The following is a 15,504-nucleotide window of genomic DNA, read 5'->3' as shown; positions in this document are numbered from 1 at the left end:
AAGAGATTATATAGTTTATTTATTTCCGAAAGTGCGTATTTATTTCTCAAAGAACTTTTATATTTCTCAAAGAGCTTAAATATAGAGTTTAAATTTTTCCCAAAGAAATTATATAATTTTTTTATAAATTTCCCAAAGAGGTTATATCAAAAAGTTAGTTAGAAGTTAGTTTTTATTATTTATCATATATATCCGATTAGACTATTTTGGTGAGCTCATAATTTGGTTTTTTGCGAAAGGTATTTCGTGAACCTCGCAAAACCATTAGTAAACAAATGTATATTGCTTCTAAAAATACATACAAATAGAGTGCAACAGATTGGTAAAAATAAATTTTATATTTGGAAGTGGAGGGCTGGTGTGATGACGTCACCTCAATTCCTTGAAGAGTTTGATATATCTTAGCTCCTTTGGTCATACAAATTTAGTGCCACTGCGTACAAATTCGTACAAATGACATACTAAATGATAGAATAATATAATTTCCATATTTTTAAAACAAGGGCTGACGTGACGTACGTAACCATGACCCTCCATAAAGATAACTATACTACTGTCTACTGCTGCGCTATCGTCGTTGGCAAAACCCATAATAAATATGAGTGATTCAAATATTCTTTTTTTACTTACTAGGCGTAAATTTCCAATAAGAATTGTTTTTGTTATGATAATAAACAAAGCGCAAAGACAAAAGTTGGATAAAGTAGGGTAGTATTTGCCCCAACCTGTATTTAGTCATGGTCAACTTTTTGTAGGCATGTCCAGAGTTAGATCTTTTGAAAAATTAAAAATACAAATAATACCGAAAAACATAAAAGATACAATGAATATAGTTTTAAAAAAAATTCTATAATAATAATACACAAATAGGTACATTAAAATTTTCATTTGACTGTCAATTTGTTTGTGTTGGAAGAAATATTTGCAGTTTTTTTTGTTTGAATATATTATGCGTATATTTATAAAGTTTATTAAAACTTAGAACTTAAGTTAATATCCATTTTATGTTTTTCCTAAACATTACTGTCATATTATTATAACTATATAATATATATTCATTGTTCATATTTTTGTATATTATATAATTATTCAAAAAAATTATTTTTTTACTGTAACCCGGCATCTACTATAATATAACAAAATGCTATAGATGTGCAAACCTATTTTTCGACTACGTAGTATACTAAACTCCAGTATAACTAATTAAATAATAGATTCCAACTTCGCTCAAATTCGAACTCCAAAATCTAAGTTTTTAGTTGACACGATAATGGGTTGATCTATTTTGTACGTGGACAATATATTTAGTGCGATATGAATGAACGAACACACATACTTGCAAATTACAATATACGAGTAAATTAAATAAATCTCTCCCCCTTCAGAAAATTTTTGAACGTGCTTTTATTGATGTACTTATTGACTATTAATGTATATTATATTATTTAAAACTCACCGACGAGAGTTGGTAGCGCTACTGCTGCTGGCCCGGGACCGGAAAATTCAGCAGCAATTGGGCCTCGTCTTTTAGTCGGCGTCCATTGTCTCTGTTGAAATCCGCCCATTGTTTAAAATAAAATATGTCTATTATGCTTGGTACCTTGAAATGAGAAAATTATATATCATGGTAAATTGTCTTTTGTTATATTTTATTTTTTTCTAAAAGATAATAGTTCAAGACGCTTAGCACAATTATAGATTTGTATTATAACTTATAAAATAGCAATATCGAATATAGACTTTATTATTAAAAGCGTTTAAGTATTCAGTATTGGCTATTGCAGTAGGTTTTTAATATTTATATATTATGTACAAATTAATAACAATTTACAACAATGAATATATTTAATAACATATTGCACTGTGTGCATTAGTGTAATAATAGTAATAACTGTAATTTAATGATGTTTTGATGTTTTCAATATTTTAAATCACTAATAAATGAAAAGTACTTTACATAAACGTTTGAAATTTTTGTATTATATCATTGAAAAGGTTTAAAAATATTTTTATGAATTAAATTACCTTATTATAATTATTATCGTATTATTTCGAAATAATACACTAATGTATGCACTCAATTAATAAATGTTTATACATTATTGTAATAATTGAATATAATACATTATTGAATGGATGGAATTCACATGTTTCCTTTAATGGTTTCATGTTAGATTATATTATACTGTTATTAATGCATTCCATTTTGACGGGACGGCCTAATACTAATGTATAGAATATTCACAAAGTAAAGAATGCTATGTATACCATAAGAAAAAATGTATAACTCAAAATCGTCAGTTTTTGATTTATTTCAGTAATCCACTAACAGTACGATATATTTACAAGCTATAAAAACGACAAAATTTAGTTTTAGTATTTCTAGTGCTGCATTCGGACCGAGTATTTATTAATTTATTAATTTAAAATACATTTTACAAATATATTGCATTAATTCTATCGTCCAGGTATTACCAATCGATATACGAATCGCATGATCGTTATATACCTTCAGATTATAATATTTAATAAAATTTAAAAGGGTGAAAAATGGCAACAAACTGTGCGTAGCAATTTACTCCATGTATTCGCTATTATTGATGTTTCCGATGACTTTTTCAAGGTTTTTTTTAGGGTCATGGAAAAAAGCTATCTATATCATTAAGTATACATAGTATTTGAATCATTTATATGTATATGTGTGTGTTGGGGGGGGGGGGGTAAGTGTATACGTAAAAGCAAAATAGTATATCTATACCGAAAGAGTAGTAATATAATGTTATTAAATCTGTAGGTATACTTATAGACTATTTGTTTATTAATTGAATAAATATATGTTTATGTAAGTATACGTGAATTAATAAAATATTAATTATTATATATATTTGCTGTTGTTTGAAAAGTCTGCAAGAAAAATATTATTGCGTGATAAGTGCTGACAACTCTACAAATCGATTTTGAATTTATGTGTATGGAAACTAGAACAGAATAAAATATAGAAATTAATTTAGCTTGTATTGTTTTCCGGTAAATTACGCACGAGCACGGAATACCTTTAAATTAATAATACAAATAGGTAATATATCATCCTTATATAGGTACATGTATACACGTTGTACAATAATATACGCCTATAGTAAATATTTATGTATGTACGAATTTCAGTATCTAATAATTCAAATAAATATGAAAATACCGTTTATGATGAATATACCTAGTATATGTAGACCACAAATTTTGGGACTGTTATACAATATCCAAGCACCAACTAGAAGTGACGAATTTTTAGGGGAGGTAATTCATAATTCATATGTTGTATTTTTTACAATATTATAAGCTTACTTATTTTTTAGACTCCTTAAAAAAAAAAAAAAAAAAATTGAAAATACGCTACTGCCAACCAGTATACAGATCACATCACATAATATCCTCTTTTAAAAAATATTTTTCGAAATAATTCAAAAAAAAAAAAAATTAAAAATATAATATAATAATCTTATTTAGGCATGTAAGTAAGACGTTTTTTAGGGGAGCGTTTTAATTTTATATTTAAATATAACATGTTAGTAGAACTTTACAGACTAGCTATTGTAGTAATTAACGGTTCATAATACAAAACAATATAATATTAAATATGAAATAGAACCATAATAATATGTCCATATAAAAACATATTTTGTAAACCATACAACAAATACATTTTTTGTATAAACACGATTAATGGGGAGGGGCATGTTTCAACATCCAAAATATGGCACGTCACTGCTCTACTAAACATAATATATTGCATTTATTTCATTATAATACGCATAGGTAGTATAATTATTAATTTCGCATAATATATAGCGGAAATTGCCATAAATATACGAATTTAATAAAATATAACTTAACACTTTACCTATTCTAAAACCACACGATGATAGTAATACGCGACAGTTACGTGGACTACTGTATACAGCTATAATACCTAAAATAATAGTTTAAACTTTAAGATCCAATCACTGCAAGGACAGTAGATTATATAATAGTGTTGCTGTTACAACGTCATAAACTCATTATGTGTATATATTAAATACTTATGTATAACTTTCATTAAGTTATTTAAGTCTACTTTACATATACTTACTTATGGGTAGCTGCTGTATGAATACAAGTTAAAACAATCCATATAAATCATTTATATAATTATATATATATGATCTGTATGTAAATAACCTATTTTTTGTATTCACTTGACGTTAACTACTTTAATCATATTCTTCTAATACCCCCTTGGCCCCTTCATCAAATACAAAAGTTTTGAATAGATACGGTAATCGCACCAACGCGTAATTTCATGGTTTCATAACCACGCAGATCTAGCTATATCGCAAATAGAGTTGTCTGAGGTTAATATGTGCGATCTCATGGTCCACGACGACAATCATTATCATTCCTACATTATAGGAAAATTATATGCAAGCAAATAAAAAAGAATTCGTTGCAGCGAAACTAAATAAAATATTATTTTTGTAATTGATTCAAACTTCAACTGCAATTACCTGTATATAAATAATATAATATTATACATAGGTACACAAACATTATGCGTTCATACTCAATACCTACTTATATAGTACGCCTACTCATATTAAATCTTTGTTTTGGTGGTCGCGTGTTTTTACAGTGATTTTCGTCAAATCGTTGTCATGTCAGACTGCAGAGGTATTCGACCTAATTCTCAAATGACCTTTACCTTCATTGAACGACTGAAAAAAAAGATAAAACTCGAACTTTTGCCTTTTGACAAGCAGTTTTTTTTTGTGTACGAATTAAGCATATGAATATATATACACTACATTATAATCGCACGCGTGTACCTATATGTATAACGTTAAGGTCCGTACCATCCGGCTAAATATCACTGTTGGTAGTCACGCGATTCGCGTTCAGAGACTATCGTTTCATTCAAACCAGATACCAATATCGTTTCAGAGCACATTATTTTTATATGCTAGACAATAGTACGTATATCTATATAATAATAATATTATTATTATATGCATATTGCGGGGTAAAGAATAGAGATATTTACACGATAAACTGTGTACGGCCCGATGTCCTGATGACATACTTATATTTGTTCTATTTTATTATTTATATAAATATAACATAATATGATTACGTATCATTTCGAATCCGAAACTATTTATTATATTACCTACTCACTCATTACAATTTATTATAAAACGCCGAATAAACCATAGGTAATGCGTTGAAACGTTAAAAAGAAGCTATCGTATTATTCAGTTTTTGCAAAGAGCAAATATGTTTTCATTTTTTTTTTTTTTACCCTACTCGTGAGATTAAGACATATTTTTTATTTATGACCTGTTTATGGTTGTCAAATGTCGACCACACAGACTTTTATATGGTACAGATACTTATTAAGTTAAGTAGATATAAGCAGATTAGGCGTTTCTGTATAAAGTATTTACATAAAATAGTGCTGCAGATGATTGGCAAACTATTTTCGTTTGTTATCCACTGCTGCAATAGTTATATATAAGTACATGTCTTTGTATTATCAATTCATAGACTTTAGCATTGAGAAAGATAAAATGAGGATGATTTAAATTGGTAAATTATTCATTTCAAAGATTTATGAACGTAACCTAACTAAAAGAGATTGTAAAATATTAAAATTTTATGATTTAAATTAAAAATGTTTTATTTACCCCAGTTAATAGCTGAAAATAAAATTGAGATGAAAATACATCACTTTTATTGATTGTACATTAATTTTCCATGTTTTATAATTAATTATATGATATTACCTTAAACTTGACAAATTTCAAACAATTATTTATCAATTCATCATACAGTGTAAATGTGTAATCATAGGAAAAAACAAAAAACAAATAGAAGTATCAAGTAAAATAATTAATCAATGAAAAAAAAAAAAAAACGTAATTATACAGTTAGATTTACTAAGATTAAAATGTATTGCAAAAATATTAATTAAACATGTATATTAAACAGGAAACTAAAATAGTAGGTGTTCCTAATATTAATAATTAATCATTATTCTTTATAGAATTATACACGACATTAGATAGCATATTTAAACAATTAAGTACGTATAAATATGTAGTGTAATTGTGTACCACATATTCATTATTTTTTGTTATTTTATTTGATAATAAAAATATATTTTCCATAAAATAGTCAATTTAATTTTATCGGTATAGCCGTATAGGTAGTGTAAATTCGTTTGTTTTATAATGCTAAAAATGTTTAAAGATAATTTCTAATCAATAATAAGTAACGTAGTTAATATCAATACCGTCAATAAAATAATTTAATGATCAATATATTATGTAAGTAATTAGAAGTACATCATTTTCAGCTAACACTTAATACAATTGTTCGTTGCTTAGGTCTGGAGTATTTTACATGCGCATTTAAACATTATATGTTTTATCACTCGTACTTATATTTTATAACTTCATATTTATTTTTATTGTTAATAATAATTATTGACAATTGAAGTGGTGTTTTAGTGATAAAATTAAAAATAATAAAACAAAGACGATGGTATGGAAGTGATTTTCGTTTTTTCATAGAAGGTAACGATTGTGTAAAGGAGTCACGTGGTTACGTGAGAAAGATTAGACAAATAACTAATGAGTACTTGTATTTGAATCGAAAAATTCTGAAAAAAATGATATGTTTAGATAAATCTAATATCTTTAATAGCTCTAAATACATACATAGCTTCTATAACAACATTGTTCAAATTATCGACTATTTTATAGATCTCGACGCCAATTGAAAGTTCATTGTAACTATGTACCACATTTCAGTGTATAATAAAATTTCAATGTTCAATCATCTTAAACACAAAAATATAAATTATCTCAAAACAGAATACCTATATCTTATCATGTATTTAAGCTTAAGTTTAATATAATCTGATATTCATAATATAATAGAAAATATCTAAAATTATATGCTGATAACTTAATTAAATTATAATGTATGAATTTTACAGCTAGAGTCTATCCCTCATAGATATAAATTTTGTAACGTTGTATTATTGAGGACCACTTTAAAAATATGTATTATAATAAATTATGTATATTTAAAAAAATAAGTAGTTAAAATTGTATTTTAGATTAAGTAATTTCTATGCAAATTAAAATTGTCAATATTAAACTATAATAATGTAAATGATTAATCTGTAATAAGCAATTAGATTGTATGAAAATGTAGTTTAGATTAAATTTTATTGTTACGCTTAAACAATTAATTATTATTCAAACGATTAAAAATATAATTACGATAGAAGTAATAAATTGTATTGTACAAGCTACAAATATAATGCGATAGTTTATTCATAAAATCTTAGAAAAAAAAATTGATTACAATAAACAAGTTTTTTATAAATCACTAGTGGAATATTTTATGATATTTTATTATTATTACATTTTTTCAATATCACTGATCAAAAATATTTTATATTATATTATCTATAATAATATACTTAAATGTAGTGTTTCATAAAAAAAAATAAATACATTACGTATAAGTTTTACAACTGAAGTGCTTTATTGACCTATTGTGTTTATAATTTATACTAATTAATAATAGTATACATAACAAACATTATACATACGTCATTTATAATATGTATTACTATATAATATTTAAGTAATACGTAATCATGTTGTATTAGTGGATTAGATATTGAAGACATTTATTACTAGAGCCTAAAGCTAATATTTAATTTAACATTTGTACAAACTCTTATCTTTTTTCTCAATCCTAACTGATAAAAGATTTAATTAAGCTTTTTCTGTCCAAGCCTATTTCTAATAGAAATATAATAATACAATATGAAAATTGTAGCTTTAATGGTGTACATTAATCAGTGAGGGTTCTAAGTGGAAAGGTTAATTGGGGTGATATGCAAACATTGAATTTGTCAACTAAGTAGTACTAAGTTATCAATTAAAAATTATTTACTAGTATCTAATATCTAAATATCTAATTATGTAAGTTCATAAAATTATAATAACCTAACCTAACCCCCCCCCCCCCCAATAACTTATGCTTGATTCACTGCTGACCTTTAATATAGTGCAAATGTGTAACGTTTGGTGTTAATACGATTCTTAAATTACAGTGCACTAAAACGCAGTGTGAAACCGCAGAAACCAAAAAATGATCACTGCTGAAGCGTCACATACCAAATGCTCAAATAAATAGCTCTACACTTTGCAACATGGGTTATGTGTTAGTTTATTGTGGACTAGAAATACTTGTTCTTAAAATATGTTTGGGTCTTAGATAAATCAATCCGTAATCATTTTTTTAATCGTTAAAATATTTTGTTGTAATTATGAATTGTAAACTTGTACGAGTAGAAGGTATGATTGTAGTGTAATAAGTTACTAATAACGTATAGTTCACAATGTTTGGTTATGAATTTTTTTTGTTAACTTTTATGTTATCGCATAGTGCGGAATAGTCATATTTTTCGGATAATAAAGAACATTAAATTTTACGATTTAAGTTAAAAGTGGAGCATTATTTATGTACTTGTACATTCATATATTTGATATAATAATATTATTGTACACATTGTAAAAACATTTTTTTTTCAAATTGTCTTATATATTTTATAAGTACCCTAATATAAATAGGTATCTTAATTAAGATACCCAACTGGATAAAATAATTTAATAATAACAGTTAAATTATTTATTCCATTATCTATACATAATATAAAACATATATGTATTTATAAAAAATATATGTGTTAATTGCTAAATTTGTTGATGATCTAAAAAATAGTATAAATTATTATTGTTGAATTTTATGAATTTTAATATTGATAATACTATATAATTTAATTTAAACGATGAAGCTAATTTTCGTATAAAATACTATAATTTAAAACATAAGTATACATAAATATAATTTATAATTTGTACATATCACACGATGAATGACGAAAACATTATAATTATATAGTTTATTTCCGGCGATATATTATCTATTCATCTAATTTTGTACGTTCGTATTTTATGACTTTTTTTTTTTTTTTATAGTAATACAAAACGCAAAGAAAAAAAATTAAATTGTTATATACTCATGTACTTTATTTTTAATTGTAATTTTATTTACAAACGTAGGTTAATCGTGCTGTGTAATAAAAGATTTTGATTAAAAATTACACAGAATAATACAATATGACAAATAAAAAGCATATAATGATAATATATTATGTAATTATTATTATTATTATTATTGTTTATTGTGGTATATATAATACATAACTAATATTTATATAATTATTGATGTAATATATTACACATATATATTTATACATCATTAATTAATATCTATATTATTATCCAGGCCACACTATATAGGAAACCGATAGGTACAGTACAACAAGATGCACGTGATGGATAAATAAATATTCAGGTAATGTATTTACGTACATAATCGGATACTTAAATCTTGTGAAAATTACAACAATGCTTTAAAATTCACTTCCCGATATCGTTGTGGTTGACCACCATCATCGTCAATAAATTTTCCCCAAAAACGCTAGCATAATCAAAGTACAATATATTTGTTTTAAATATCCATTACATAGGTGTATAAAATATGTATATTAATAGTACTGTATATGTGCTGTACCAATTACATTATTGTATGTTTATGTTTTATAATATATAATATGAGTCAGTGTCGCGTACACGCTCAATTGGGACATTTGAATCACGGAGGCGGTCAACTTAAGGTTGCTGCAGCAGCAGCAACGTCTGTGCGAAGGTGTTAGCGTTGGCCATGTAAAAAAAAAAGGATCAAAAGAACGATAAAGAAGGAGAACGATTGGGGGCCATCGTGTTGGAGAAAAGATGGCAGAAGGGGGAATTAACGTTTTTCTTTTATATCGGAATCGGAAACGCGTTCGCATTATTTCAATATAGTATATATTATTATTGTATAAGTACGCGATTTACAATGTACAGCACACGGGTTACGGTACCTACATAAAGTTTACGTGGGACGAACCACCGCAAGTGGGCCGTTTCGTATACACGCGTTTTCCTTGATATAACCATTTTTGGTCAAACCCTCTTGTATTATTAATATTAGTATTATTATTATTATTATTATTATTATTATTACTGTGGTCTTTTTTTTCGGCAATACTTATTGAGGTTTTTTACTATTATTGTTGTTACTTAACCATTTATTATTATCTATATAGATTCTACACTATTCTCAAAAAATTAGGTAGATATTAAACTATTTATGTACAAGACCTTGACGCTACTTAAGTGCTTTTAACGCGCACAACAATACATCGATTAATTCTATTATGAACAGTGCGAATGTGTCAATCAATAATATTTGTTGATTTGAACCGTAATAAATAGTAATCGATTTATTATAAACTAATAGGGTGACATACTGACATGGTCGTACGAATCGAAAAAAGTCCAAAAATAGTGTGAACGTGATGTTTGTATATACATAAACAGCTATATACAATCTACATTTATGGTCACCTACTTTCGAATAATAATAATAACAATTCGATGTTTTCTTTTTTACGTTTTTATATAGTTTAATATGTAGTATGCGTTTAAAAACTGCATACATTTATAGGCCCTTTAGACTTTGTTAAATATTTACACAAGACATTAACAGGTTTTGCGTGCGAAATTTTTGTATATTTTTTAAATAGTTTGTGTGTAATATGGTACACTTAATAAATTTTATATAAGAGGGATGTCCTAAGTCAAAATATATACTCTCTGTGTTTTTTCAGTGATGGTAATTTAACGTCATAGGCGCCTTCCCTAAATCACTCCTAGTTTTAAGTCACGGTTTATGTGTTTAGACGTATGGTTTATTTTTTAGAATAAGTTTGTCTAAATCAAAATTATAGCAAATCTTGGTAAAAGAGTGAAAATTAATTAATTAATTAATATTACAATAAATTTCAGTATTATACGAAAATTTATTTAATAACTTTCAAGTCCTTAATCAATAAATGTATTATTGTTTGATATTTTGTATTATTATATCCAAATTAAAAATAATGTTGAAAATTATTTTAGTTTTAGAATAATTATTCTATATTTCGAAAGTATAGATAGAATGTACATAAAAAAGTTTATTTAAAATCATGATTTTTCATAATTGAGCTAAGGATGTGTTTAAATAGTAATTATGTATTTTTTTTATTTTTTTTGTAATTTTCTAATACTTCTTTTGATACAGAATATCCTGAATTTTTATTTGGGTGGAAATTGTATATTAGAAAATCGATTAAGCGTTTGAATCTTTAAAGCCCTTATGATTCGTTATATATTTTAAACAATTTTTTATAATTATTGTATAGTTTCGCAGTTAAATAAAAAGTTTTTAATTTATAATATTTTTATACATAATACGCGTAGTGAATGTACTAAGCGCTTGTGTCGCGTGTAAACAATAAACTGTGATACTTTACATAGTATAATGTAGGTATATAAATATATCGTTTGTATTATTAATTATTATGCTTCTAAGTAGTTAATTATTAATAAGTGATACTCGATGCTTTACATACCTAATCCTAACAGCATTAAACCATAATTTATTACCATGTAGTACAAGAACAATAATATATCTATCAAAATTAATGGTGTCAAACTGCTTATCTTCGAAAATTATTAGAACTCGTGTAGTGTACATATTAAGCATTAACTACACGTATACATATATTTTTTATGAAGAGTTGTGTTAAACGATTAAGCTCTAATGTTAATTACAATTATTGAATAATTAGCTGTGTATAAGCGTGAGTAGGTATTTGTCAAACATACGATATTGCATACAAATAGAAGATAATATCCATATTATGTCATTATGATAATGAGGTTTATTGTAGGTACGTATACGTGTCTAAATAAATTGTAAGTTATTTGTGCAATAATAAAATAGTTAGTATAGGTAATAAGTACCTAACTATACGTATAAATACTAATCTATTATATTACAGATGTAATAATGGACAATATGTACTTACCTATTGGCGAATAGAAAATAGACCGTAGAATGTCTATGACCGTATATTATCTATTTAGAGTACACCCGTGAAAGCGGTGTTTGTTCGACAGGAGCACGGGTATAACTGAAACGGAAAAGTTTGCTCGCCCCCCGGCTTTACCACCGCAAACGGATGCTTGTGCATGTGCAAAACGTTCGTCGTCAGGCCCACGCCCGGCCGGTCCCACGCAAAACGATCTCTCTGTCATCGCAAGAACGACTGCATCGTATGTGCAGATATAGGTATAATATAGTATAATACCTACTAATAGTCTGAGTCTTGAACACCTATACGTGGTCCGTCCCCCTTCGACCGTAGATCTTTTATTGCTAAATTTGGTCAAATCGAAACGAAAACAGCTACACGGTCACGAGGTATACCAATACAAATATAATGAATTCGTAAACGCATTAGTGTACGTGCACAATATAGTATACAGTCATACAGGGTGACTGTCACGCCGTTTATCGTCGTAGTGCTGCACACAAAAAGTAAAACATCTGATTTACACGTGATGGGCACCACGTAATACGTATGACATAATAAATATTAAAATAAATTGATAAACATTATATTATTATTTTTACTTAACCCATCATATTATAGTCTTATTTATCCTAACGTCGATTTTGTCCACACTTAAAAATTTAATCAAAGTCATTTTTAAAATAGTAAATTTGTAAGTTTAATTTAGTCAATGTGCTGCAATGACGTATAATTAAATATTTCAAAAGTATTGAATTGGTAGTGATTTCCGTTAAGCGTTCAAATGGTTACATTAAGTCTTAAATGACTGCAGATAGGAGGCGGCTGTTGAGAGTATATATATATATACATATAATGTGAATAATTAGTAGGTGGCGGATATGTACGAGGACAAATCAGCGAGACACCCGGAATAGCACATAAAGAAAGTACCTATAACATATATATTCATACCATTATAATAATTATATCATATTATATTGTATGGATGCTTTTGTCTCTTTGTAGAGCTTCTGCACTACAGCGGATGCATGATATTATCACAATATATAATATGCAAATTTGTTTTTATATTTATCTACTTTAAACTAATACAGATTGGTAATTTAATTCCAAGTCATTATAATATAATATATTGTCATCGAACACTTGCAATAGTTACTGTTTATGTTATAATTTATGCTACTTTCGAAACTATTGCAGTAAATGATATGATACCTATATTGTTGTAATGGCCTCTTTCGTTCGGAGTGGAGGATAAAGAAGAATTTACCTACAAATTGATGTCCAAACTTAAAAATCCTATTAGACTGACCGTTGAGATCTTTAAAATAAGCTGGTATGAACAAATTACAGTGAAAAAAGGTTTTAATAAAAATATAATATGACGATGATGTTACTACTAACTTTTATTAAGATTATTTTATAACACAAAATTAAAATTAAATAATTAATAAATTAAAGACAATCAAATGTAAATATATTGATAGTACTCACTAAATATTTATCGCTATTTGTTAATCATAAAGCATTGCTCGCTTAGATCGAAACATCTCTTCTAATTTATTGTATACAACATAATTATTTGATAACTTAAAAGAACTTAGGAGTTATTATTATACATGACCAAATATATTTAAATTTTGAAGTCTATTTTGTTATGAGCATATGAGTAGTTTATAAATATTAACATGGTGAAATAACTTTTAATTTTATCAAAGAGAAGCCATCAATATGTTGCCTTTCATATTATTATAAATTCTGAGCAGAGTGATGAGTGTATTGATTTCACAATGCTGTGTGTGTTTTTTATGTTTGAGTTCGGGATAATTTTAGCCAAGACTTTACGTTTAGACAAAAAATATAATTTCTCGTCAATTTTTCGGAAAGAATCGATATATAATTCAATTAATTGCAGCTATAATTTGATCAAAATCATAATTATTCTATAAAAGCAAGAGACAAAACTAGATACCTATAATAAAAGTCTTAGTCTTAGTTTGCTTATCAATAAATACAGGTTAATAATTAAAACAATTAAACACAATTCAATGAAGGAACACTTGCAATGTCCCTAAGTGTACAAAGTAAACACAACTAATTTATAAAGTAATATCTAATAATTAATAAGTACTGAGTAATACCTAATTGATAATATCGGCAATAAATAAATTATGATAAATAAGAATAATATAAGAAATAATTACAGCTAGGCAAATCTTTACTTTAAATGGTCTTCACTTCTAACATGACTTATGAAGACTATTGAGTAAATATCAATTTACTTGTCATATCCGAAGTCTTATATGCCTTTTAAAATTAGATCTAAATGAAAGTTTAGCAACGCGAAATCTCTGGATATCTTTCATAACATAAAGATAATTAGATTGTACTACTTTCACTTCATATAATAGCAAGTTTAAAGTATCTTTTAATTTACTTCTGAAATGGTGTAAACACTTTTGTTTTTATCATATCCACACACTGTAATTAAGTTTTGATTACACGGTGTTTAACATCCACTTATAATTTGTTAATTTGCTAGCATTAATATTGTTACCATTCTGACGTATATTGATCACACTTATGTAGTCTCTATTACTATTATAGTTGCGCTTATCTACACATTCTTCATTATCTATAACTTTCAATTAATAATCATAGGCCTTAACGCCTTCTCACCATGTTGATCAATCCTAAAAGTTACATTTTTAGTGTGTTTTTAATAGGTTAGATAAATATTAATGGAAAATTTCACAATTTTTCACATCCAATTTTCTCCTTTTTTATGATAACTTTTGATTTCATTACGCTTATTTTTCTGTTATATCGTTCTACATTTGCCAATTTGCTTAAAGGAAATCTATAACTTTACAGTATATAAATGTTGAATAGGTATCATTATGTTTTACAACATTCCTAAAATAAGTAAAAAATATTCAAGAAAATTCAAATATATATCTATAGTCTTCATAGACTGAACGACATTATTTGTTTATATGTTATGTATATGCGTATTATGTTTTCAAAATAATTTTCTAACATATAAAATGCTTTAAAACCATATTTTTTTTTCATATTTGTTATCATAATTATTAACATTCAATTTGTGTAAAGTTGTGTATAAATAAAACAGATAAATTTAAAATAAGGCGCTTTGAATAGACAATTTAGGAGCATTTCAGTATTGATCCACATTGCCTGTACCACACATAATTAGGAGTGATGAGTAAAAAATGTTATGATCGCTGAACAAAATATAATAATAAACTGTAAAGACAATGAAATATTAATTTTTTTTTTATATATATATTTTGTTACATAGACATTTTTTTTTTTTCATCAGCATCATCTAGACTAAAATAATTACTTATAGCTACCGAATAATATCGTTTCGCGTAACATCACAGATTTTATTA

General features: G+C 26.4%; 1 protein-coding gene across 2 annotated transcripts in view; it reads right to left on the bottom strand.

The window, feature by feature from the left end:
• LOC112596324 (outer dense fiber protein 3) overlaps nt 1–12,258 on the bottom strand; it is an 18,513-nt gene extending 6,255 nt beyond the window's left edge. The window contains exons 1-2 of one of the 2 annotated variants that reach the window (XM_025341938.1): nt 12,080–12,258; nt 1,457–1,600 (exon numbers count right to left, since the gene is read on the bottom strand). In XM_025341938.1, coding sequence (XP_025197723.1) covers nt 1,457–1,565 — 109 coding nt within the window. In that variant the 5' untranslated portion in view covers nt 1,566–1,600; nt 12,080–12,258. The remainder of the gene's footprint in view (nt 1–1,456; nt 1,601–12,079) is intronic. The other variant, XM_025341937.1, reaches the window with a different exon arrangement.
• Between the last annotated feature and the right edge of the window lie 3,246 nt (nt 12,259–15,504).

The sequence above is a fragment of the Melanaphis sacchari genome, unplaced genomic scaffold, assembly GCF_002803265.2.
Source record: "Melanaphis sacchari strain LSU unplaced genomic scaffold, SCAv2.0 Contig31_pilon_pilon, whole genome shotgun sequence".
Lineage (NCBI taxonomy): Eukaryota > Metazoa > Arthropoda > Insecta > Hemiptera > Aphididae > Melanaphis > Melanaphis sacchari.
The sequence above is the reverse complement of the archived record's forward strand: the minus strand, read 5'-3'. Positions and strand labels throughout refer to the sequence as shown.